This window comes from Heteronotia binoei, chromosome 9, assembly GCF_032191835.1.
Source record: "Heteronotia binoei isolate CCM8104 ecotype False Entrance Well chromosome 9, APGP_CSIRO_Hbin_v1, whole genome shotgun sequence".
NCBI classification, from domain to species: domain Eukaryota; kingdom Metazoa; phylum Chordata; class Lepidosauria; order Squamata; family Gekkonidae; genus Heteronotia; species Heteronotia binoei.
The window spans coordinates 78806316-78832474 of record NC_083231.1 but is presented as its reverse complement, the minus strand read 5'-3'; the positions used below and the strand labels follow the sequence as shown (position 1 = coordinate 78832474).

General features: G+C 41.3%; 1 protein-coding gene across 2 annotated transcripts; it reads left to right on the top strand.

Annotated features, from left to right (window-relative positions):
- Nucleotides 1-1686: 1686 nt before the first annotated feature.
- ADAD1 (adenosine deaminase domain containing 1) lies at nucleotides 1687-26159 on the top strand. Of its 2 annotated transcripts, XM_060246827.1 has the most exons (12): nucleotides 1687-1863; nucleotides 2249-2457; nucleotides 3577-3769; nucleotides 4815-4978; nucleotides 6833-6937; nucleotides 8795-8920; nucleotides 9044-9167; nucleotides 9363-9539; nucleotides 16101-16327; nucleotides 21113-21350; nucleotides 21846-21981; nucleotides 24204-26159. In XM_060246827.1, the coding sequence occupies exons 2-12, from the start codon at nucleotides 2259-2261 to the stop codon at nucleotides 24315-24317; spliced, it is 1803 nt and encodes a 600-aa protein (XP_060102810.1). In that variant the 5' UTR covers nucleotides 1687-1863; nucleotides 2249-2258; the 3' UTR covers nucleotides 24318-26159. The 2 variants fall into 2 exon arrangements, with proteins under 2 accessions (XP_060102810.1, XP_060102811.1); XM_060246828.1 differs by lacking the exon at nucleotides 1687-1863 and having other exon boundaries at nucleotides 2253-2457; nucleotides 6851-6937.

Genomic DNA, 26159 nt, shown 5'->3' with positions numbered 1-26159 from the left:
CCCAGAACAAGGGGTGAGTAGTGTAGTGGCCAAGTTTGCAGGTGACACAAAATTCTTCTAGACAGCGAAAACAAGAATGACTGTGTGAAGATCTCCAGAAGGATCTCCACAAATTGGATGAGCAGACAACAATATGGCAGATAAAGTTCAATGTTGAGAAGTGTAAAATGATGAACACTGGAACAAAAAATCCCAACTTACAAGTACCACCTTCCGGGGACTGAACTTGCTGAGAATGAAAGGAAAAAAGATCTTGGGGTTGTAGTATAGAGTTAAAATGAAAGTGTAAATACAGTGTGCTACAGCAATGAAAAAGGCTAACTCGATGTTGGGAATTACGGTATTAGGAAAGGGATTGAAAATATAATGCCTGATATTATAATGTTCCTATATAGATCTAAGTAGGAGCCCCGTGACGCAGAGTGGTAAAGCTGCAGTACAGCAGTCCAAGTCCTCTGCTCACGATCTAAGTTCGATCCCAGCGGAAGATGGGTTAAGGTAGCCAGCTTAAGGTTGATTCAGCCTTCCATCTTTCCAAGGTCAATAAAATGAGTACCCAGCTTGCTGGGGGGGGAGTGTAGATGACTGGCAAGGCAGTGAAAAACCACCCTGTAAAAAAGTCTGTTGTGAAAATGTCGTGATGCGACGTCACACCAGTCGGAAACAACTATGGTGCAGCCTCATTTGAAATGCTGTGTGCAGTTCTGGCCACATCTCAACACATATCTAAGCAGACCTTGCAAAGTTAAAAAAGTACAGAAGAGGGCAACCAGTATTATTGGGGGTGGGGGTGGGGGTTGAAGCACCTTCCTTATAAGGAAAAGCTAAAGTGTCTAGGACAGAGGTGTCAAACTTATTTGTTATGAGGGCCAGATCTGACATAAATCAGACCTTACTGGGCCAAGCTGGATTGGGCTAAGCCATGCCAGGCCAGCCCATGTGTCTACCTATGTAAGTTTAGGTAGCAGAGATTTAAATTTTATAAAAAACCAGGGCTTTTTTTGAACAGGAACACACAGGAAAGCAGTTCCTTCTGGCTTGGCATCAGAGGGTGTGGCCTAATATGCAAATGAATTCTTGCTGAACCTTTTCTTAAAAAAAAGCCCTGTGTGAAACAATGGTGATGTCAGGGGTGTGGCCTAATATGCAAATAAGTTCCTGCTAGGCTTTTTCTACCAAAAAAGCCCTGCAAAGAACACAAACACACACATAAACTTAAAACATGCTTAAAATGTTAGCACTCTGCAAAACGGCTGCAACAACGGCGCAACGGCCGCAAATAACTAGTAAAGAGCCACTTGCTTCTTAGCCTTGCACTGCACCTGATAAAAGGCGCCGAAGTTTTGCCCCTAGAACAGCGTTATGAACGGTTCTGTAGAACCTCGTCCTTACCGACGGGAGCAGCTTTACAAAACCCTTGCAGGGAGGTAAATCGTTGACAGTTTTTTTTTTTAAAAAATTTCTTACAGAAACCTCCAAGCCTTGTAATTTGGGGGGGGGGGGGGTTAAATCTTCGCCTATCTTACTGCTACTGTGAAACCGATATTCGCTGGAAGTGTCGGGGGAAGTTGACCCACCGCTGCAACGAACTATACTAGCACAGGATAGATTCAGGTGGTCTGAAGCAGCAGAACAAAGTTCGTCTCCGCCTCCAGCGGCACCTTTAAGACAATCAGAGTTGTAGTCTGGGGTACGCATGCATTCCTTCGCACGCATGGGCGCTTCTTCACACACATACACCAGCACAAGACTCTGAAGCGATTGTTAGTAGGGAAGGTTAAGCGCATGCTCAGTGGCGCTTCGTAAGGAACACGCCCCCTAACGTGGGTCTGTCTTGATGAGAATCGAATCTTATTATACGAAGTACGTTCAAATACGAGCCGTTGCGTTGGTCTTGAATAAATTAGAGTTCGAAAAATGCCGGCTTTCTAAGAGGTGGCTCCGCTTCTGTCTTGAGAAATTTGGAGAGCTGAAGCGAAGTTTGCTGTCTCCACTTGCAAGCTCCTTTTGCAAACTCAACGGTTTGGGAGGGAATAAATCCTTTACTTGAAGAGCAGGTTGTTCAGGTGAATAGTGTCGGTTTTGGTTGTAGTTGGTCTCCCCCCCCCCCCACGTGGTTTTGTGCCGTTGGTAACGGGCAGAGTTGTGTGAGGCATTCATAGTGCTAATTATTCTCAGCTGCTGAAAACTCTTTCCTTCCCCTGCCCCCCCCCCTAAGTCGTCGTTGTCTACTTTTTTTTTTTAAAAGGTAGAACAAGATGGCGAGCGACTGGCCTCAAGCCTCCGGAGTGCCAAGCTTTGCCCAAATGTTGAAGAAGAACTTGCCTGTTCAGCATCAGCCTCCTGTTCAACCATCGGCACCTTTACAGTCGCAAGCAGAACACGCCAAAGCGATGTTTTCCGCTATGGATACGGCTGACGCGTCCAGCCTAGCATTCAAACTGACTCCAGTCACAGGTTTTTTGGCTGCTTTTTTTTTAATCCTACACCTTTTTCATCCAGTGTTTTATAAACTGAGATGGATAGTCGCAACCGCACTGGGAGGGTTCTCTGTTGTGTGGATACTAGGAGGTGTTTTTTTTTTTTAATATATGAATTGTGATGGCTATTCGTTCCTCATTTAGAGAAGTTGGGTTGGTGAAGCGACTGCAGGGATAAAACTAAAATTGGTAACTAAAATGATAGATCTGTCCCATGCATTACAATGCCATACTTTTAAGGTGTGTAATGACTTGGGCATCTGTTTCTTAGGGATCTGAGAGCCAGTTTGGTGTAGTGGTTAACTGTGCGGACTCTTATCTGGGAGAACTGGGTTTAATTTCCCACATCTCCACTTGCAGCTGCTGGAATGGCCTTGGGTCAGCCATAGCTCTGACAGAGGTTGTCCTTGAAAGGGCAGCTGCTGCGAGAGTCCTCTCAGGCCCATCCACCTCACAGGGTGTCTTGTGGGGGAGAAAGATAAAGGAGATTGTGAGCCACTCTGAGATTCGGAGTGGAGGGTGGGATATAAATCCAATATCATCAGCTTAATTCTTGGAGTTTCTTTGTAATGTGAAATAAGTACTTGGTGCAATCAGGTGGATGTTCGGTTCTGACTCCTGCTTCTTGCACCAAAGCTTTTTATAAAGTTCTGAAATGTTTTCATGCATGAATCATAAGTGTGTAAAACTAACATCAAGATCAATCCCTGACTTTGAGGGGTTGCTAGCTTCCAGTGGGGTGTGGAGATCTCCCACTTTTACAACTGATCTCCAGTTGGCAGAGAGGAGCTGCCCTGGAAAAAATGGCTGCTTGGAAGGATGGACTCGATCACATTGTACCATGCTGAGGCCCTTCCCCAAACCCTGCCCTCTGCTAGATCCACCCCCAAAGTCTCCAGGCATTTTCCAAAACCAACCTGGCATCCCTACATCTATGGAATGTATTTTAAAGCAGGGAGTAGAAATGGGTAACCTGAGCATTTTAACAGTGACTATTAAAACCCACCTGTCCAATACACTTAGCTTTACTTAGTTTTATTCAAGCAAGTGGAAAGGTTCATTTCTTTTCCTTATATTTTTCTTTTATGGACTATAGGGCAGGTTTCTGCTCCTCAGTATTCTAAAGCTGCACCAGTTATTCCGATTACTTCACTTCCTCCAAAGAAAATTCCAAAGGAATTCGTTATAAAATACAAACGAGGAGAAATAAATCCTGTATCAGCTTTGCATCAGTATGCACAAATGCAGCGTGTACAGCTGGAACTAAAGGAAACTGTAAGTACAGGTAAGTACCTTTTTTAATACACTTTTTTGTCTGGAATTCATGCTGTATGGTAGTACTGAAATGCACATGCTGTTTTATTAGCTGCTGTGATGAATACTTGTATCTAATGTCTTTACTTGATCTGTTCGATGTATGCTTATTTCACAAAGTAGGCAATTCAGTTCATATTTGAAAAGGGCGTTCCTTACTGCTGTTCTGTTGTCCTACAGAATTTCATAGAATCATAGAGTTGGAAGGAACCTTGAGGGTCATCTAGTCTAACCCTTTGCACAATGCAGGAAAATCACAAGTACCCCCCTCCCACTCATGATTTGCCTAGGTTCACAGAATCAGCGTTGCTGTCAGATGGCCATCTAACCTCTTTAAAAACCTCCAAGCAGGAAAAGCCCACTACCTCCCAAGGAAGCCTGTTCCACTGAGGAACCGCTGTAACTGACAGGAAGTTCTTCATAATATTGAGCAGGAAACTTCAGATTTAATTTTAACCTGTTGGTTCTGGTCCAGTTTTCTGGGGAAACAGAAAACAACTCTGTATCAGCACCATCCTGTGTTATTATTGAACACATTTTATAAGGTTGACAGTTCTGCATATCTCTGATTTTTACAATCCAGAATGCTAAGATTGATTGCTGAGAATGATTAAAATTATCTTCACCAAAGTAAATTACATGAAAGTAAGTCCTGGTAGTTTTAGCAATAGTTTCTAATAACCACCTACTCAGGAGCATAATCTAAATGATAATTGTAGGAGATTTGATCGCTCCAAAATCAAAACCATCTGTCTCTAGTAATTCCACTGCTTTTCAATTCAGCAATTATGATGCAATTACGATGCAAGATGGCATCATTTGGGGGATGTGTGTTTAAAATGGAAAAAAAGCCATGGAATCTGAGAGAGAGCTGAAACTATGTGAATCTTAAATGCATGTATGATTTAGTACCATACAATGCTTGTAATTGATGTATTCTGGTAAACTTTTGCATGTATGAACACTTTAGGTAATGCTAAATAGAAAACTAATTGTTTACCTGTTGCATTTTGAAGGCAGTGTCTTGGGAACTTACTTTGCATTTTGTGCTGTGGTGGATGGTATTCAATATAAGACAGGCTTGGGACAAAACAAGAAGGAATCCAGGTCAAATGCAGCAAAACTTGCTCTTGATGAACTGCTTCAGTTGGAGGAGTTAGAACCAAAAGGTGGAGAAAAAACAGGTAAAAGTTACATATGTATGTACATGGGTATGGGAACATTACACTTTCGTATCTGAACTACTTTGTCCCTGAAATTCTGGGAGAAGCTTTGTCAGTGAACTGGCATGCATTGGATATTACTTTTTATCTGGACCCTAAGATTAGGAATTCTGGAGTGATTGGCAAACCAGATTTCTGTTATTTTTCTATGAGTTTTTAAGAATTATATGTACCATGTGTCTCTCTAGTGCTTTTGAGGCATTTTCTGTACAAAGATAAGAACAGTAAATACAAAAATATTAGAATAGGTTGACTCATCTTTAAAACCAAAAGTTTAGCTCAGGAGTGTCAAATATCAGGCCTATGAGCCAGAACCTGCCCACCCAGGACTTTAATCAGGACTGAGGGGCTCTTTTCTTCCCCTCCTGTCCTCCCCCTTTGAAGCTCTGAGGCTGAAGTTTCCTGCTTTTTCTGCCTTGTTGCAGGAAGGAACTATAGCTGCAAAGAAAATGCAGAGTGGATTTTCCATTAAGGACTTTGTATCCAGATAGATAGGGCTCAGAGACCTTAATGGTAAATCCATTCCACATTTTCCTTGTAACTTTTTGTATGCTGCGATGTGTTTCAATAGAGTTGAGATCAGTTTCACTTTTCATAGTTCTTAATGCCAGCTGAAGCTCATGCTTCCTGGAGCTGTGTCCTTGCAAATAAAGGGTTGATGCTTTGAGCCAACTTGTCTCCACTGAATGGACCTGAGGATTGCTGCCTAGTGAGTACTCTGACCTGGGAACCCACAGTCAAAGGGGAATATTGCAATGCCAGCCATTTCATGTTTTCCCAGGCTCAGAGCATTTTATATTTTTAGTTTTGTAGGTTGGTGTAGTGGTTAAATGTGCAGACTGCTATCTGGGAGAACTGGGTTTGAGCCATGTTTGATTCCCCATTCCTCTACTTGCAGCTGCTGGAATGGCCTTGGGATAGCCGCAGGGGTTGTCCTTGAAAGGGCAGCTGCTCTGAGAGCCCTCTCAGCCCCACCCACTTCACAGGGTGTCTGTTGTGGGTGGAGAAGATATAGGAGATTATAAACCATTCTGAGTCTCTGATTCAGAGAGAAGGGCAGGGTATAAATCTGCAGGTCGTCTTCTAGTTTTTGCTGTGATCCTTGTGCTTTTTCTTGATGTTTTGTTTTAAAAATTGCATTGTGTGATTGAGAGAGACTGGCAAAGCAAGCTGTGATGCAGGAGTAGCAGAACTAGAGAAGGAAGCAGGAGAGGCAGTTACGGAGGGGTTGGATAGTGTTGACAAAGAGTCTGCAGAAGGAGTGAAGAAGCATGCTTAGATCTTAGATATGAGTCTGACAGCCAGTGACAGCTGCATCATGTGAGCTGGAGTCAGATGTACAGTGACTCAGCAATTTGTACATTGCTCCCATTGGTTGGCTGTTGTATAAATGTAGATAAGTGCCTTCGTTCTTTTCCCTTGAGGATTATTGGATGCATGGTGAAGCACTTGTTAGTTTGTTCCAGTATCTGTATATAGTCACTGTTGTAGATAACTGTATAATACACACTGCTTTGATACAAGCCGGAGTGTGTGTGTGTCTTCTTGTGGGGTCTACTGGAAGAGTAAGCAGTAAGCTCAACTCAGCCACACCGAGAGATAGGAGCCCTGCAGGGGCTGGTTCTGGCTAGTGGGCTGCATGTTTGACACCCTTGCTGTATGTGGTGTTAAAAAGTTTGTTTAGCACCTGTATGCCTAATTGAGTAGTAAAAAGAAAAACTGATGTAAGTATAAATTTTGTGATTGAGAAACAAAAATTAGTACTGTGCTGTAAGAAAAGAACTTGCTTCAATAATGTGTGTTTGCCAGTACTAGGATATGATATGTTTGCAGGTCCTCCCAGGATCCTCCCAGAATTGCCAGTTGTAGCTGAACCTCAGTCCAAAGCTGGACCTGCTTATCTTTCAAAGATTCCATATGGTAAGAATGTTCTGTTTTTCTCTCTGAAAGGCATGTAACTTTGCCTTCCCTGGTCTCGTCTGCTGTATATCTATGAAAACATTTTATGTATTGTTTACAATGGAGTATTCAAGGCTGCAGTTATAAAATTTTTATAGAAATGGGTTCCTGATAATGTATTAAAATGCATACCTTTTTAAACTAGATAATAAATAAACATTTATTTCTTTTTCACATATAGTTGGATTTAACTACTGCTAGCAAATACCTTATAGATGAATAATATGATTTTAAGGCATCTATGTACCTTCTGCAGCTAGCGTGATGGAGTTTTGAGATTAATGTTTAAGAAGCAAGCAATGTCTAATTATTACAGCTTCTGGTAATAAAGATATTTGTGTGTCTGCTAACAAAATAACTTTTGAGTTCTTAACCCTTTGCTTGCTACAACAGTTCATATAAGTGAGGGCAGTTTGCAGTTCAGCTTCACATATAGAATTTGTAGTTAGGGTCTAATCCCTGATTTCACCAGAGAAGTTTAGCAGTATTTTCAGTATGTAACAGTGATACAGGTTTCTGCAGAAAAGTGTGAACTGGAAATTTTTCCAGTGCCCTAGGTAGAGAGCACAGTCTGATTTAGCATTCTTATTTTGACTTGAAGTTGTAGCAACCTTGCTTTCCACCCCACCTCTCTCCTGCTGCCCCACCTCTCTCCTGCTGCCCCACCTAGTTACGTAATTGACTTGAGGGAAGAGGCAAAATCACCTTCTTACGTTCTACCCATGTAATGGAACACAAGAAGCTTTTGGAAGTTCAAAATAAAATAGTTTATTTGACTTGGAGGGGAACATGTCAGGTGGAATCAGGGATAGGATATGTGAAGTGAAGTGAAGTGAAGTGAACAAAAAAAATGAATGTAAATTTGTAATCCTACTAAATGCAGGTAATATGATTCCAACAAGTAAGCGTTTTTGCTTTACATCAAGGTCTTTGAAACTTCGAAGAGAAAGGCTTTCTTGTCAGTGTTATCTTTAACACTCAAGCATAGCTTCCTGAGTTTCAATAATTCTTAAGGTTTAGAAGGCAGGAACATACATCCCACTTCATACAGACCAAGGAATCACTCCTCTATAGAGCTTTCTTCCTTTCCACTGGGCAAGAATCACTTCTCTTAAATAAAAGCAATTTCCTTTTTTGGCTTCAATGGGGATCCTTATTGATCCACCCCTTCTGACACTTTCCCAGTCCACAGTCAGGACTAAACTGTCTCTTCATTAACTATTAGTTCCTAACTGTCATTTTTAACTGATTCTCATTATAGAATTCAGTTTGAACAGCCTGTCACTCAAGGTTTCTTGGAGTCTGTGAGGCATTAACCTTTGACAGCCCATCACAGAAGTACTTAAATATTCCAGTTCAAGTGTTCATTACTAATGGGGCAAAGAAAAATTTAAGACAAAATAAATCAAGTGTAATTTTCAGATGCTCCAAGCTTTTCATAGAAATTATTTTATCGGACTAATTCCTGTAATGCTTGACACTTTCTTAATACTACATACATCTGAGGAAAAACCCCAAAGCAAATGTTAACACATTTATCACAAAGAACTCTGTGGAAGGATTTGTACATGCATTGGTTCTGATTCGTTCTCATCCCTGGCAATTCTATGGATCTAGAATTGTTTTTGGTGTATACAAAAATATTAGGTGAGAAAGTTAAATTGGCTTTTCCACCAAGCTTTAATACTGCGTTTTCTCTTGTACAGTAGACAGAACACAGGCTCATATGATCTGACTTTGTGTGACTCACATGATCTGTTCAATGCACCTTATCATTACATTGTAATTTGTCTTCTACTTGTTTTTGTACTTTACTAGAAGGATCACACCTTGCATATGAGAAGATTTCACAAGCTGTAAGGGAAACCTTCAATAGTTTAACGGCTAAATGTCCAGAATACCTAAGTTGTAGCAGTTCACTGGCTGCATTTATAGTAGAAAGAGGTAAGCATGTTGACTGTTTCTCCTGAAAGAGGATGACTACATAGCAATTATTACAAAGTGTATTACAAAGGTACTGAATGAAATAAATCTAATTAGCATTTTGTTTATCCTTGTGTTTTTTAGCTAGGCAGTATGAAGTAGTAGCTATTGGGACAGGTGAATTCAACTACAGTCAGTGCAGTCATTTTGATGGAAGAATTTTGCATGACAGTCATTCTGTTGTTACTGCTAGGCGTTCTCTTCTTAGGTAAGAATTGTGCAATAGTGCTGCTGAAGTTATACCTGTGTGATGTTATTGAATTTAACCTTGATTCTTTTAGAAGACACTGCATGTCCATAAATGATAAACTTAATAAACTTTAAAATGTTAATGCTGCTTCTCAGTGCAAATTTGTAAAAATTTCATGTTAATCTTCTTTCAAACTTTATTGCTTCCTCAAAGGTATTTTTATAGACAACTTTTACTCTACCACAGTAAAAATCCAGCTATGATGGAGAAATCTATATTTTGCTTTGAACCAACATCAACCTTGCTTGCAATAAAACCAAATATAAATATATTTCTCTACATGAATCAGTTACCAAAAGGATCTGCTCAGATAAAGTCCAAGTCAAAGATGTAAGTTTAAGAATTACAAATATAAGTATTACAAGTATGAGGCTTACTGTATTGTGAGTATTTAAATTTTCACATAAAGATTTTTTTTACAGATTTAAAGGTTAAATAGTGAGGGAGTGGGACAAAGTATCTTGTTATAGTCCACCCAGCCTATCAGGTTTGCAAGGAGAATAACTTTCAAAAGATAAAAAAAAGTTTGATTGTTTACTGAATTGTACTGTAATAGAGACACTGTTTCCTCCTGTTTTCCTCTGTACTTTGGTTTGATTCTTCACGAGTGGAAAGCAAGTGCATTAATGACTGCTTAAGTTTCTGTGAGAATATTCATTCCCTTTGTAGCACAACTAAACAGTATCAAATCATTCTCAGCTAAATTTGAGCGATGAGAATGGGTAATAGATATTTAACTGAACAGTTGTATCCAAGCAGTTTGCTCATGGTATCATGTAATGCCAGCTGAAACTGATCCACCTACTGGTGACAGAGTGAACTAATGCTTCGAGCTAAGGGATGTGTCATAATAATTTCATAAGCTGAATAAGTTTTATTGATAATTAGCACAGGGGTGTCAAACATGCGGCCCGGGAACCAAATGAGGCCCCCGGAGGGCTCCTATCAGGCCCCCAAACAACTGGCTGTCATCAGCTTCCTTCTCCCTATCTCTTGCTTCCTTCTGCATTAACAGCTTGCTTTGCAAGGTTTGCACAATTGCAGAGGAGCTACTGAACAAAACCTCTATTTTCTCTATTGGCTGAGGCTCCTTCCTTGGGGAGGAAGGGAGGAAAGCAGAGCCTGTTTGTTTGTTTTTTTGCACAGCAGACCTACTGAGCCAAGCCTCTCTCCCTGGGGAAGGAAGGAAAGAGTCACAACTTCCTTTGCCCAGTTCCCTGGATCCCATGGGAGAAATAACAAAGAAAGCACCTTTAAGATCAATGAATACTAACATTTTAAGCATGTTTTAACTTTTTAAAAAAATGTATATATTTAATTGTGTTTATAAAGAACCCAAAGTTTCTATCTCTGCTATCTAATCTTAAATAAGGTACACACATGGCCTGGCCTGATATGGCCCAGCCCAATCCAACATGGCCCAGCCCAACAACATTTATGTCAGATCTGGCCCTCATAACAAGTGAGTTCAACACCCGAGTTAGCAAATCAACTACCAAATATGTGAGGAGTAATATGCACTTGGGGAGACAGGAGTCTCCTCAGCACATTGTATTAATACTGCAGGTGAGAACACTTACAGATAAAAGCATTTAGACCTCACTGTCTACTTCTGTGACACACTGCAATATTGATTAGTTTTGCTTTTTTATTTCATAGTGGATCTTCACTGGGATGTGAAGAGGATGTAGTATGTTTTGGTCTGTCTGTTCTTTTGTCTACTGAGTGATAGAATTTGAACTTAAGAGTTCTGTAGGCAGTAATCAAAAGGAAAAACCTGGTTTGAGGTGGAGGCACAGTTGCCAAGTCCAGGTTAGGAATTTTGGGGATGGAGCCTGGGGGCAGGATTGTGGGAAGGAATTAAATGGGGCATAATACCATCGAGTCCACATTCCAAGGCAGATGTTCTCTCTCTGACTGGAGGACATCTTGCTGGGTGATTCCCACCATCCAATCAGGGAGGCAGGAACAAGTTCTTCTAACTTCCTGCCTCATGTGCAGGAGTCACCCTTCCTCTCAGAAATGTTCTTCTCAGTTCTTTTCCTACCTCACAGGGAGAGCTACCTGGATTTGGATTTGCCTCTATCTAACCTTCTATCCTACTGTTGTTAGCGCTTCTTTCTTCTATTCTAACATACACTAATATCTTTGTATTCATTTTAGCTTGGTTCCTGTTCACTTCCACAAACTAGTCTCTTTCTCTCTCTCCAGGATTTAGAAAAGCCCTGTAGAGCCATTCCCTCTGTGGTGGCCATTTTGTCAGCTCACTTTTAAGCAGTGAGATCCCTGTCTGCTTGCAGTATGTCTACTCATGAGTCAGACAGTGACATAGTCCTTTCTGGAGAGGAGTACAATATCTTTCTCATGGATCACAAAAAGCATTAATGGAGCATTAGGGATCACAAAAGCATTAATGGAGCCAGCAAACTTATGCAGATTTGATCAGGCATCCCCAGATTTGACCAGGCATTCCAGTATGAACTTAAAAAGCACATGAAAAGACAGTGCCTGCATCATGAATCTGACAGCAGCTGCTTTGAGCTGCGCACCTACAGCCAATAGCGTTCCCTCTCTTTGTCCTAGCAGTGACCTCAAGCTGAGACCTGACCCTCTCTGCAGACCTTGCAGAGGCTATATCAAAGCAACCAATTTTAGAGAGAGAAGCAACAGCCCTTGAGTCTACCCTGGAAGACAACTCTATTCAACAACCCTGTAATGTAAATGAAACCAGGCCCTGTTGTTTAACGTACAACTTTTTTGACTGCATTAAGCAAGCCATGAGAAATTAGCTATTTAATTTTTTTTAGCAAGGGTCTTTTTCTCAACAGATCAGGGGACTTCTCCACTCTCTCCTCCCCCTCCCCTCATACAGAGTTTGCATCGACAGTCCCATTTGCAGACAAATGCCACTGTCCCCCCCCCCCCGCCCCCCGAGGAAGCCCTAAAAGGGATTGTTAGTAGGGAGAGAGAGGACATTACACCAGAAGGGAGGAAGTGGTTCAAAAGTGATCCTGAGGAGAAGAAGGAAGGTGAATTCCTTTCTGACGAAGAAGGAGAAATTGAGAGTCCAGAACAGTCAATTAGGGTCCTTAAGGATGAGGATTTTCAGTATCTTTTGTCAAAAACCACAGCAGCAGGAGTTGCCCACTGGGTATGATCAGCCTCAGGCCCCTTCCACTTCAGAAATTGTCCCACACACTGTTGTGGAATTTTGTTTCTGTAAATTTGTCTTTGTTTGCAGTTTTATTCAATGTCCTGTTTATTATGCTGAGCTTAAGACCGTTGGTCAAAGAAGCTAACAAATAAAGGAAAAGAAAAATTACTCCAAAGGGAACAAGGAATTCCTTTCTAGAACTAGTACATCTGAAGGAGCCTTTCTCTTTCCAGAATTTTTTGAGAAGCAATTGAAAGCTAAATGGGCAAAACTGTTGAGATTCATCGAAATACCTGGGATTCATCAAAAATGTCATTTGCCAGCATTTACAAATGAGCTGCAAGTCCCCTAGTGGATGCACCAGTCACGGGTCTCCAATCCTATGGATTACTTTAAGAAGATGGGGAAGGTAGCTTTAGAGATAACCCAGATAAGAAAGCAGAGTTCGCCTTGAGGAAAGCCCACAAAAGTATTTCTATAGTAATTAGGGCTTCGGCAGCAACCTCTATAGTCTCTAGAGCCTCTGTAGTTTGAACAAGGGAACTCATTCAACTCCTTCCTGAAAATAACTGCTGCTTACTGGAAGGAACAATACCAGCCTAAATACCATGATCTTTTCAGCAAGAGTTATGTCTTCTACTGCAGCAGTAGTTACAGTTTACCTTTTCTAAGGGGCAGCGATAGTTACAGTTTACCTTTTCTAAGGGGATAGACTTTTCAGTGATGCTCTGTACAAAATATTAGTGGAAACTAGGGATAAGAAAAATGCAATGTCCAGACATATCAAGTGAAATGATAAAAGATCCCTTGGCTGATCTTCTTTTCATTTCCAGTATATACTTCATAGATTTCAACAAGACAGCTAGAGAACATCCAAGGGAGTCTCCAGGATCCTTTACCCCAAGGTTTGGTAAGCAGTGGGGCATCTGCTGTACTTCCAGGATGTCTGGAACTAGTCAGCAGCATATGAATGGTCAAAAACATTAGTTTCCAATGACTACTCCATAGAGTTTCTCAAAATGCCACCAAACCCATTTGTACCATCCCCTATTCACAAGAACCCAATAAAGCAGCTCAGAACAATGGAAGTAATCTGTCACCTTCTCAGCAAGCAGTTCCCACTGGGAAACAGATTAGGGATATATTTGATCTTTTTCACTCTTCCAAAAAAGAGCAGAGATTGGAGGGCTATTTTAGACCTCAAAGTTTCTAAATTTATTCATAAGAACATAAGAGAAGCCATGTTGGATCAGGCCAATGGCCCATCCAGTCCAACACTCTGTGTCACACAGTGGCCAAAAGTTTATACACACACACACACACACACACACACACACACACTGTGGCTAATAGCCACTGATGGACCTCTGCTCCATATTTTTATCTAACCCCCTCTTGAAGGAAGAAGTACTTCCTTTTATCCGTTTTAACCTGACTGCTCAGCAATTTCATTGAATGCCCATGAGTTCTTGTATTGTGAGAAAGGGAGAAAAGTACTACTTTCTCCATCCCATGCATAATCTTGTAAACCTCTATCATGTCACCCTGCAGTCGACGTTTCTCCAAGCTAAAGAGCCCCAAGCGTTTTAACCTTTCTTCATAGGGAAAGTGTTCCAACCCTTTAATCATTCTAGTTGCCCTTTTCTGGACTTTCTCCAATGCTATAATATCCTTTTTGAGGTGCGGTGACCAGAATTGTACACAGTATTCCAAATGAGACCGCACCATTGATTTATACAGGGGCATTATGATACTGGCAGATTTGTTTTCAATTCCCTTCCTAATAATTCCCAGCATGGTGTTGGCCTTTTTTATTGCAATTGCACACTGTCTTGACATTTTCAGTGAGTTATCTACCACGACCCCAAGATCTCTCTCTTGGTCAGTCTCTTCCAATTCACACCCCATCAACTTGTATTTGTAGCTGGGATAAAACCTGATCATTTCAGAATGGAAACCCCACAGTCCTTCAGCATCAGGTGTGTCTGTTCTCGATTAACCACACCACACGAAAGCCTATTTCCACATTCCTATCTTCATAGGACACAGGAAGTTTCTTTGTTTCTATGTGGGAAACTAGCATTTTCAGTACCAGAATGCTTCTGTTTGGCATGTAGTCAGCCCTGAGGGTCTTTTTGGAGGTCCTGATCAATGTCATCATGGTGGTCCTCAGAAGGCAAGAATCTGTTGATTTGATCCAACTCCCAGGCCATGTGGGATACAGACATAGTCATCAAATGCTTGCAGGAATACAGATTTCTGGTGAATTTCAAAAAAAAGCTCAGGGGCACCAACACAATGGGTTGAACACTTGGACATGATAATAGACACCAAATCCAGCGCTCTAATCGTACCTGACAGCAAAGTGAACAAGTTAAGACAGAAGGCCTGATAGTCATCCACAACAATTAATGGCCTTTGATGATGCTGACCAAACTCATGGGCCTACTGATATCTGTAGATGACACAGTTCCACGAGGGAGGTTCCATTCAAGACCATTCTAACTGCATAGACTAGATGTTTGGAGGACCCTCAAGGCCTATTTGATCAGAACTGAGTGCAAAAGGAGGACAGATTCTGTATTCATTAAGGTCTCTTCCTCCTTCCCCATGGTGTAAATAGGAACATTAGAACGTGCATCAAAAAGACTTATAAGATCAACAAGTTAGCTGTCCCAGAGTGAATGATAGCCACTCCGTTAGATCCACAGCGAATAACATAGCATTTAAATACATCCATTGATGAGGTTTGCAGGGCAGCCACAATATTTCAGTATTTATCAGCCATTACAAAATACACATTTACAGAAGCATCCTGTGGAAGGAGGGTATTTCACAGTTTAGATGTGGATAATAATTTTCTACCCAAACATTAGCGATACTGGTCTGGGAGGTCCCAGCAAGGTGTCCTCTGCCTCAAAGGGATAGAAGCCATTGAACATGTGTTGTGAAGGGTCTTTCTTCTTTGAGGACAGGAGAACATCTTGGCCCTCTCTAGGAGCTTACCTGATCTGTTAATTTCCTGTCAACCTTACATGTTTATCATTATTTTTCTTGCTCTTGTTCAAATAGTTTTTTATTGAAGTTAGAACAGTTTTATACTGCTTTCAGAGTTACCAAAACTGAGAGGAAGGGTGACTCCCATGCAGGAGATAGGAAGTGAGAACTTGTTCCTGCCTCCCTGATTGGTTGGTGGGAATCACCCAGCAAGATGTCCTCCTTTCCTCAGAGGAGAAGGTCCCTTCATGATAAGTGTCCAGTGGCCATTCTCTCCAGGTGAATGGATATCTATCGCCTGGAGATATCCAACCATTACCTGGAGGTTGGCAACTCTAGGTGGGGATGATGTACATAACAGTGCCTTTAGTATGAAGGATTTCCTGTGATTTCCCTTGTGCCTTTGTTTTAAGAGGCTTTCAGAGTTGAGTTGCCTGTTGGCTAGGTCTCTTAAAGGGTTACTTTAAATGTGTAGTTATTTCCAAGAAAAGGGAACTTCTGTACTGTTTGGGATGTTGACTTGGTTAGCCTTGGCTTTTGTCATAGCCATTAGTGCCTGCTTGTCTGTTCTTCTACCAGTCAAATAGAAAATCCAGTTTGTTTTTGAAGTTCAGCCACTCCCTGTATTTTTATTGGTGATAAACCAACATTTCTTCTTGCAAACCCAGCTTTTATACTTGAATGATTGCATTTGTGTTTGACAACTGCAAAATCTTTGATTTTTTATACTCTTGTTATAGATGCCTTACTCCCAATTCTGTATCTTCATTTGAATCTGGTGAGGAACTATCTCTTCATGTTGCTGTTGAAGGGAAGATCTATCTCACTATCTACTGTCCTGCTGAAATTGCTAGAATAAGCAGTATGTCTGCTAGTGATAAGTTGACAAGATGGGAAGTAGTGGGTATTCAGGGAGCTTTGCTAAGCCACTTCATCCAACCAGTTTATGTTACTAGGATAATGCTTGGTAAGTCCTGATTTTTGATTTAGCTGAATTCTTTTAAGATGTATCACAAGATGTATCACTTATTTTAAATGTGTATAAGACTATTAAATATGTTTAAGAAACAGTAATTTGTGCCTAAACTTCAGTAACATGAAATTAGAGTTCCTGTGTAATGTTAGAATGGTGGGAGACCTAGGTTCATGATCTGTCTACCTAAAACACATTGAGACCCCTTGGGTAGATCTCAGGATTATTATGATATGAGAAGGGGGAAAATGTGTATGCCACCTAGTATTCCTTCATAGAAGGGTGAGATAAAACGGGGTTTTTTTTTAACTTTTCCTTTGGTGTGCTCTCTTGGTGCTTGCTTAAGAGCTTAACAAATCCCAGGTGCCAGGTCGCAAGGATGGCTGCACATTTGCTCCTGGCAACTGGCAGATTTACAACCTGTAGCGGATGATATGGGAAAGCCCAGTGCAGGCAGGCAGAACCATCACAGAGCTCTTACCTTTCCTGAATAAAGTTTGCCTTAAGAGCCAGTTTGGTGTAGTAGTTAAGTGTGTGGCCTCTTATCTGGGAGAACCGGGTTTGATTCCCCACTCCTCCACTTGCATCTGCTAGCATGGCCTTGGGTCAGCCATAGCTCTGGCAGAGGTTGTCCTTGAAAGGGCAGCTGCTGTGAGAGCCCTCTCCAGCCCCACCCACCTCACAGGGTGTCTGTTGTGGGGGAGGAAGGTAAAGGAGATTGTGAGCCGCTCTGAGACTCTTCGGAGTGGAGGGCGGGATATAAATCCAATATCTTCTTCTTCTTAAAGGTATCACTGCTCAGCACCAAACTGGAGGGCAGGACTAGTTTGATCTTATATACATTTACTTGGACAAAAGTGAGGGCTTATTCCTCTAAAATTATGGGATTGCATCCTTAAATATATGAAACTGCTGATCAAGGAATTGTGCTCACTATCAGCACCTTTGAATTCTTAATGAAAATATGTAAAAAAATACAGAAAATAAAATAAAGAAGAAAAAGGGGAATTAGCTAAGCCTGTAATTGGCATCCTGAGTTACTCTGAACCTAAAAGGCAAGGCTGCAGCAGTGGGGAAGACTTGATTTTCAAGTTCAGTGGGTGCCTATGGGCTATGCCGTGCTTTTGGTTGGCATAATTTTCAGCCTCTGGCAGGGCATTCCCAGGCTGAAAGGGCTCAGGGAGCCGACTAACTCTGGCCACACGCCCCAAACCACCCATAGTCTAAATCTCCGTGTTTGAATGTCTTTGGCAGTTTTGCATGTCTGATGCTCAGACTCTAGGTTATCACAGTGGCCTTCACCTCTATAACAAAATCCTCAGGGGAGCTTCCATTCTGAGAACAAATGGAGTGATCACTTCTCTCTTTTTATCCAGAGAGAGATAAATCAGCAGCTGGAGAGGCCTTCCAAACTGGTTTAAATGACCATGGTGTTCCTCCAGATCTGCAGAGGTGTTCAGTTGGCGATTTTCCCTCTATCCAGCCACTTTCAAAGATGATTCATAAAAATTCATGCTGTAAACAGGTTTTTTTAGGTGCCACTGGACTTCTCTTTTTTTCTTATGAGTTAACTGCTTATCTTGCAACAGATTAATATATAGCATTGCAGCCTTCCATCCATTTTCTCTCCTCTGTCACAAAAACAGAAATTGTTTTCTTTTCACTTAAGTTTTAACAGCCTTTGCAAGACTTGCTACCTTGACACAACTAAATATACTGGGATCTTGATTTCCCAACTGTTCATGAAGTTACCCTTTTGGTAGGTCCAATAAATTGGCATAATGCTGGACTGATTTTAAGCCATTGCTTGAGTACTCTTAACTTGCTGAAGATTTAAGGCAAGGGTGTCAAATCTGTGGCCCATGGACCAGAAATGGCCTGCTCCCCCCCACCTCACTCTTACAAGCTGCTGCTTAGTGCAGGGAGCAGAGTGTGGCCTGCCAGAGTTCCCAAGTCGCTCAGCTTCAGAGTTCCCAAGTTGCCTGCTTCTCCTGTACCCTGTTAGGCTCCACCTCTGGTTGGAAGCTCCTCTGGGCCCATGCTGTCTTGCTGATCCTAGTCTATGACACCACAGCTCCATCTGCCACCCCCCCACAACTCTTGAAACCACTCACTCTCAGGATACTGTCCATAGATAAAGATAGGTGGGGCAGGCAAACAGAATAGAGAAATGGGGGCATGGACAAAGCACGGGTATGAGGTCAGCTTCCATTCAAAGGCTGCAACTGCTCTGTTCTGGTAAACCCCCGTCCTTTCTCTGTGCTTACAAAAGACTACCCAGTCAGGTGATCTTCTTGGGCCGGGGCAAGAGTGATGTTGTGTGCACTCTGAGGGCAGCTTTGCAGAGTGCAGCGGTACCCGCCCTCCTCCATGCCCGGTACCTTCTTCTCCCATCTGAGTTTTGTTTAGAAAAAGAGCTGCTCTGCATGAAGGATGGGAGAGAGACCCTGCCTCTTCTCCCTCCCCCCCCCCTTGTAAGACACCACTGATGTCTCTGATCGATTCCTTACTAGTCTTGTTCTGATCTCGTTGCTCCTTTTCCCACTGGCGCTTCTGCTGGATTTCACTTAAGCTGCCCCGGGGTGGCGAGTTGCCCCACTTCTTTTCAAATTCCCTATGCAACAGGCAGGATTCTCTGAAAACTGGTTTCTGCTTGCCGCTGAGGGAACTTGAAAAGAGGTGGGGCAACTTGCCACCCCGGAGCAACTTGTGCAAAATCCAGCAGAAGTGCTGCGTGAAAAGGAGCAACATGGCTGAGAGCCAGTTTGGTGAGAGCCACTCTTATTTGGTAGAATCGGGTTTAATTCCCCACTCATCCACTTGCAGCTGCTGGAATGGCCTTGGGTTAGCCATAGCTCTCACAGAGTTGTCCTTGAAAGGGTAGTTTCTGTGAGAGCTCTCTCAGCCCCGCCCACCTCACAGGGTGTCTGTTGTGGGGGAAGAAGATAAAGGAGATTGTAAGCCGCTCTGAAACACTGATTCATAGACAAGAGCAGGTTATAACTCTACAGTCATCTTCTCTCCTGGACAACATCCATGTTCTTCTCATCTTGAGTGCCAGCAAATCTGTGCACATTGCCAGGAAAGTGTGACCCAGGGTAGAGTCGCAACGCAAATTTTCCTCCCTAGGCCATTAAAAAAAAGGCTTTGTTGCCTTTAACTCAAAGTTTCAACTAACTTCTCATTGGTAATAGGAGTAAGTGGGATAGTGGTGGAAAGTGCTGTCAAGTCACAGCCAGTTTATAGCATTTGATGTCTATAGTTTTCACAGCTCCCTGGCTCTTCTTTTCAATGCTTGGCATGCTTCAATGCTTGGCATGTAGAGAGTTCCAGGTTCTATCCCTGGTGCCTCCAGTTAAAAGCTGTGGCTTATAATGAGAGAGACTTCAGTCTGAGACCCTTGAGAGTCATTGCAAATCTGAGTAGACCTGGGAGGGGGGGAGCAGCTTGCAATACCCAGCCATTTCATGTTTTCCCCTGGGCTTAGTAGTAGTAGTAGTAGTAATAATGACACTAGAGTTACCAATCCCCAGAAAAGGCCAAGAGATCTTTTGAAATTGCAAGTGCTTTTTGATTGACAGGGTTTAGTTCCCCTGGAGAAAATGTATTTATTTCTATTTGTATCCCGCCCTCCCTGTGAACAGGCTCAGGGCGGCTAAAATGGCTGATTTGGAGGATGGGCTCTATGGCACTATACTTTGCAGAGGTCCCTCCCTAAAATCCACTTTTCCTAGGCTCACTTCCAAAATCTCCAGGCATTTCCCAACCTGGAGTTGGCAGCGCTATATGACACACATGGCCCGGCCAAGTCTCATTTATGTCAGATCCAGCCCTCTTAACAAGTGAGTTCATCACCCCCTGCTTTAGAAGCTGTTTTGTTTCCTTGCTTGTTTTTAAACTAAATACTTATTGGCTACTTAGAATCTAACTCTGGCCTTGATTTTGGATAATGATACTAAAACAGAGATTATTTTCCTGCAGTTTTTAAAAAACTGGAGCTTTCTTTTAACTTGGGGTTTTGACTTTCCAGAGTCTTTAATGGTCTACTTCCAATCAGAGGTAGTTACTTCTGTACTGTTCAGATATTGATAACTTATTTTAATTTTTAAGCCACTTCAAACAGGACTCATAAATCTCTTAAATAAAGCTTTTACTTTCTGGGCCAACTGACATTTAAGATGCAGGCATAATGTTTGGCTAGTAGACCCATGGCTGCAAACACTACTAGCTTGTCCCCTGCGGAATATGACCTACACAATATATCCACGTGCTGAGATGCTTCTCCTCTGTGGACATAGAAAAAGATTAAATTATTAACTGTTAAAACACTGGCACTTATTTTGCTATTCAGTAGAAAGTTTTATTATGTATCTGTCCAAACATGTGAAGTTCTTATAACTTAATATTTTAAGTGGAGAGTATTGGAAACTGAATTGTCATTTTAGGTAAAACAAAGCTCCATATTCTTGAGAGCCAGTTTGGTGTAGTGGTTAGGTGTGCAGACGCTTATCTGGGAGAACCAGGTTTTATTCCCTACTCCTTCATTTGCAGCTGCTGGAATGGCCTTGGGTCAGCCATAGCTATATTAGAGCTGTCCTTGAAAGAGCAGTTTCTGTGAGAGCGCTCTCAGCCCCACCTACCTCACAGGGTGTCTGTTGTGGGGGAATGAGACTCTTGAGATTCAGAGTGTAGGCGGAGTAGAAATCCAATGTTGTCGTCTTAGATCTCTGTAATGTTAGTGTGGTTATAAATTTCTGTTTTTTGTTGTTGTTTTTTAAGGGGATGCGAACTGCCATGATACAAGAGGATTAGAAATAGCTATCAAACAACGTGTAGATGATACACTCACTTCAAAACTACCCATGTTCTACTTGGTGAACAAACCTCACATTAGTTTGGTGGCAGCTATTTACCCAGTACAGTTAGACTTGGAACACAGATCTCTTAGTGTGAATTGGTCCCAAGGAGATACTTCTTTGGAGGTGGTGGATGGATTGAATGGGAAGACAACTGAAAGGTAAACATGAAAGATGAATTGAAAAAGAATTTGAGTCAAATTGTACACTTGAGAGGATACTCTCTCCCTCTCCCTCCCCCCCATCAAGTCACAGCTGACTTGTGTTAACCCTTGTGGGGATTTCAAGGAAAGAGACATTGAGGTGGTTTGCCATTACCTGCTTCTGCATCATGACCCTGGTATTCTCTGGTGGTGTCCCATCCAAACACTGTCCAAAGCTGACCCTGCTTTAGTTTACAAGATCTGATGAGTTTGGCCTTACCAGGGTTATCACGGTCAGGATTGTCATTTTCTTTATTTTACATAATACTTTAACCTCACTCATCTCTTAATAGTTAAAAAGAACTAAAAAGAGCTCTAAAATGAGCTCTTATTTCACTTTCAGTATGAAATGTAACATTTCATTAGCGGTTGTTGGCATCTGCTACTTGTTAAACAGCTAGTTAATAATCTGGAAATATGTTTTGCTTCTCATTGCCACTGTTTTATTCCTAGTTCACCCTTCAAAAGTGGTGTTACAATGGCAAGTCGACTTTGCAAGGCTGCAATGTTAAGTCGTTTCAATTTACTTGTTAAAGAATCAAAGAGAGATGACCTACTTAAAATAGAACCTACGTACAATGAAGCAAAGGTAAGAAGTGCTGGAGAGTAATTTAGACGAGTGCAAGTCTCATGAATTCCAGATTAACATCCCATTCACAGACTTCAGGATTTGACTGGTGTGGCTTTAGTGGTAGCTTGGAAAAATAGGCAGTATTTTAGTTTGGTTAAATGAATGTCTGATCATATATGGCTCACTAGCTTTAGCAGACAAATCTTTAGACTGCACAGGCGTGTTCAGTGGTTTTATGGTTAACTTGAAACATTTAAGCAGTCATCTGTTTTGCAAGTGAATGATCATCTGTTGTAATGCTAAACGGCTATGGTATTGTAGCTTGTTAGAATGTCCAAAGCTGTGTTCTTATTCTGTAAAAATAAATTGCATATATTGCGTGCTGATTTGCCCAGGAAAGCAGTCATACGGTCGAAGTCTATATCTGCTGTTGGTAGAAGCATATGAAGTACCAATTTGGGTTACTTTGAGGGGATTTTACCTAAAAGTCGAAGCATATGCTCAAACTTTGATTAGCTCTGTAATGCCGTGTCCTTTAGCTACACTAAGCTTTTTGGAAATGTTAGCTTTGTAATGCTGTGTCCTTTAGCTGCACTAAGCTTTTTGGAAATGTTTTAGTTTAATAGAACAGATTAATGTGTAAGAATTGGAGATAGGGAATCGTGGAAGTTTTGGTGTTTTGTTGTCCTGGATGATAGTTTCATTCTTGGCTGTGGCTTGAATGGTCTGTATGTAAATCAGAGTCATGTGGTTTAAATGTTCTGTTTTGGTGGGGGAAGTAATCCAGACTGGTCAGGTCACCCCGCCCCCCTTCTCACTTCAGGCAGGGCTATGCAAATTTGCTTAGATTGTATTGGTTCAGAAGGAGGCTGACCCTCCAGTTTTGATAGCCCTGTCGCTCCAGCAGGACACTTGAGCCAAGCTCCATTTTCTTTGAGACTCTTGCCTTATTGATATGGAAAATGGAAAAGCCTTGAGGAAAGGTCCCATCACTGGTCTTAAAAAAGAAAAAAAGAAACAGATAAGACAAGCCTTTCCCACCTGAGATTCCAGACACCAGAGACTAGCCAACAGCAGATACCTTTATAGCAGCACAAGCTGCCATCAATGCTGGCAGACCTGAAGCTTTGGGTTGTTCCACAGCTGGCCCCCAGAAAAGCCCAGTGGAGAAAATAAATACCACCATAAGTATGTTAAGGACTTACCAGCAAAAACTTGAGAAATAACAAAAACATGGTGACTACAGTTTCTTGAAATGTGGTATATTGGTCTGACTACAGCCCTGGTGGCATATTCACTAGAAGTCCCAATAGTTTCCACCAGTTTTCAGCACTGTACAGAGGCAGAAACGTGGATGGCATTTGTCAGCGTGGTGCCATAGCCTGGTCAGTGATAAGTGAATAGTGCAGTTGAAGGGGGCCATCTCTAGTGCCTCCTGTTGCCTGTTGCCTTTGAATGCCCCCCAAGATAATCCTACCCCCTCTTTGGGAATAGCTGTTCCTGTGTATACATATAAAGGTTAGTTTTAAAATGCAGAAATAATGCCATGTCTAAAAGTACATGTTTGAAATAAGATGTTTCACATTTTATCCTTCCCCTTCTCTAGGGTAGGTCAGTGTAGTCTGTAGGGTCTCCATTGTGCACTTGTAACAGCTTTTTGGTACAGGATGACAGCCCCAAGATCATCCACTGAACTTAATGACAGACCTGAATCAGGTTTTTTTCCATTGCAATCTAGTTCTTTAAAGGCTAAATCACAATGGCTCTCAAACCCCAAATTCTGTTAATCCTTAGCACTTTAATTTGCTTTGTCATCTGGTTTGTAATCTGATCTATCATGAGTGATTAGCTTGAGGCAAGATTTCAGGTCTGTGGTGATTAAAGAACAAGAGAGGCAATTTGATTACTGTATATTTATGACGCTGTATAGTTGACAGCTGCTGCTCATTTATGCAGGTTTGTTGTATTCAGTGGCGATTAAAACCTCAAAAGAGGTTTTAAATACATATAAATAGGAGTCAGAATTCATACAGCATATAGAGGTCTTGGGATGTACTATATCATTGAATCATTAGTAGCTATAGTTCTATCAAAGGTATACTTGCATAACAAGATGTGCTCCCATTTTTAAGGGTACTAAATATCTCAGAATTACTGTTCTTTATTGGAAACTTTATAATGATAGGATTGACTCATTTAGCAGTTCCTCAGTGCTGAATATTAACTTGTTCTTTGTTCAGTTTATGGCAGAGTCCTACCAAGAAGCAAAAAACTTGCTGAAAACCTACTTAGAGGAGCATGGCTATGGGTCCTGGATTGTGAAGTCTCCACGTATTGAACATTTCAGTATGTGATAATTGGCACACTCTGGTTGCCAGTAGGCTGGCTCTTGACAAATAGACATCTCATTTTTAATAGCAGATTATTCTGTTCAGAATACCATCATCTGATTAGCTTAATCTAACTTGTTAAAATGTACAGACTGTTTTTATTGCTAACATTTTGCTATTGTAAAATATATTATATTAAAGTAGCTTGTTTTTCACAGTTAAGTATATTTAAATGGTTTCTCAGCTTTGTTGACAGTGATGCCTCACAAATGAACTTGAGTAGTGAAGATGAATGGGTGACAACTCAGCCTTTTGCTGTGACCATTACCATATTTTGCATTGCCCTTTCTGTTTTGGCTCCAAAGCTCAATGTTTCCCTTTCATTAACCATCTTTGTAGGCTTTGTCTTTCTCAGCTGTGAGCATTCAAGATTAAGACTGGAAGGAACTGCTCTCATTACAAAAGATTAAGATTCCTGAATAAAATACATATTCTTCTCCCTCATGGAACCATTAATGGAACAGTCCAAAACAGGGTCTGTATTTTACAAATCAAGGGACAAGTAGTGGTGATCTGTGTTTGCCTATGGGACAACTTTGAAATTATCAAGTCATAACTTTTAATTTGAGATTAATCTTTTTGTGTGATGTTTCATCATTAAGGAGTTAGGTGAAAGTAGTTCATAGTGTGAATGCCTTATCTCTTAAACATGATACTTCAGTTTTCAATAAGAGTAGTATGATTTGTCTGATAGTCTTTGAATTTTATATACTGATGAGTTAAACAAGCTTGAAATGCTCAACAAGGCTGTACTATTTCCATCCACATAGTGCCAAATGTAGAAAATAAGCAAACCAATGGGTAAAGATATTTAAAGAGAACAAATGTTGGTTCTTGGAGTTATGTCACCAAAAGATTAATGAGTTGGATCCTCTGGGTTCATTCTGTTAATGATAGGGCTTTTTCCCAGTGCAAGAAACCTTTTGCTGATATGGGTCTCTTTTGCTGGTAGAAGAACCTCTGGTATTAGGGAGGAGAGCACTGCCATTAGGTTCATAGGATCTAATTAAGTAAATTCACAGGTCTCTCAAATGAAGAATTTTGCATTGCATTGAGGACTTATTCTCATAGTGTTCTATTCTCATAGTGGCGGCCATGTAGATGTAGTCATGTAGGTGTAGCTAAGAGTGCTTCATAATTGTATTCCTACACAAGGGAGGAGGGAATAACATCTGTTAGTGGATCATCACATGGATTGATTCTGCTGCATGCAATAAATTAATAAAAGTGTCTTTCAGTCATGGTGACTGCTACCAGCAGAATGGAGTGTCTTGATATGGTTGTATAGGGCCATGTAGCAAGCAGCTTGCATATCAAGTGTGGCACCCCAGTATACAAAAGCATTTTCTCAGAACTTTCACATGGCTATCATGTACAAAACAATCCTAAACCAGTAAAGATACCCTATCCCAGGGATGGCCAATGGTAGCTCTCCAGATGTTTTTTTGCCTACAACTCCCATCAGCCCCAGCCATTGGCCATGCTGGCTGGGGCTGATGGGTGTTGTAGGCAAAAAATGTCTGGAGAGCTATCGTTGGCCACCCCTGCCCTATCCTTTTAAACTTTAATTTCATGGTAGTTACTTATGCTATTAGATTTTTAATTACTTGATAGTTCATTGTCACACTAGTGTTCAGTTTGTTGAAACTTTTGAGTTTAAGTATGGAGATTGAACATTTCCTAGTAATTATGTTCATGTATGTATTATAAAAATGTATAAAACAAAAGCAATAAGTTTCAATCTAAGCATTGGATGTGCAGCTGAAGGGGGGGTCAATAAAGTTCTGTGAAATTTTTTGGCTGAAA

Bases quoted from the DNA above. Each gene is read 5' to 3' on its own strand.
- ADAD1 (XM_060246827.1), top strand. From the start codon at position 2,259: ATGGCGAGCGACTGGCCTCAAGCCTCCGGAGTGCCAAGCTTTGCCCAA. The intron at 2,458-3,576 runs GTTTTTTGGCTG...TATGGACTATAG, and splicing joins CAAACTGACTCCAGTCACAG to GGCAGGTTTCTGCTCCTCAG. The intron at 21,351-21,845 runs GTAAACATGAAA...TTTTATTCCTAG, and splicing joins AATGGGAAGACAACTGAAAG to TTCACCCTTCAAAAGTGGTG.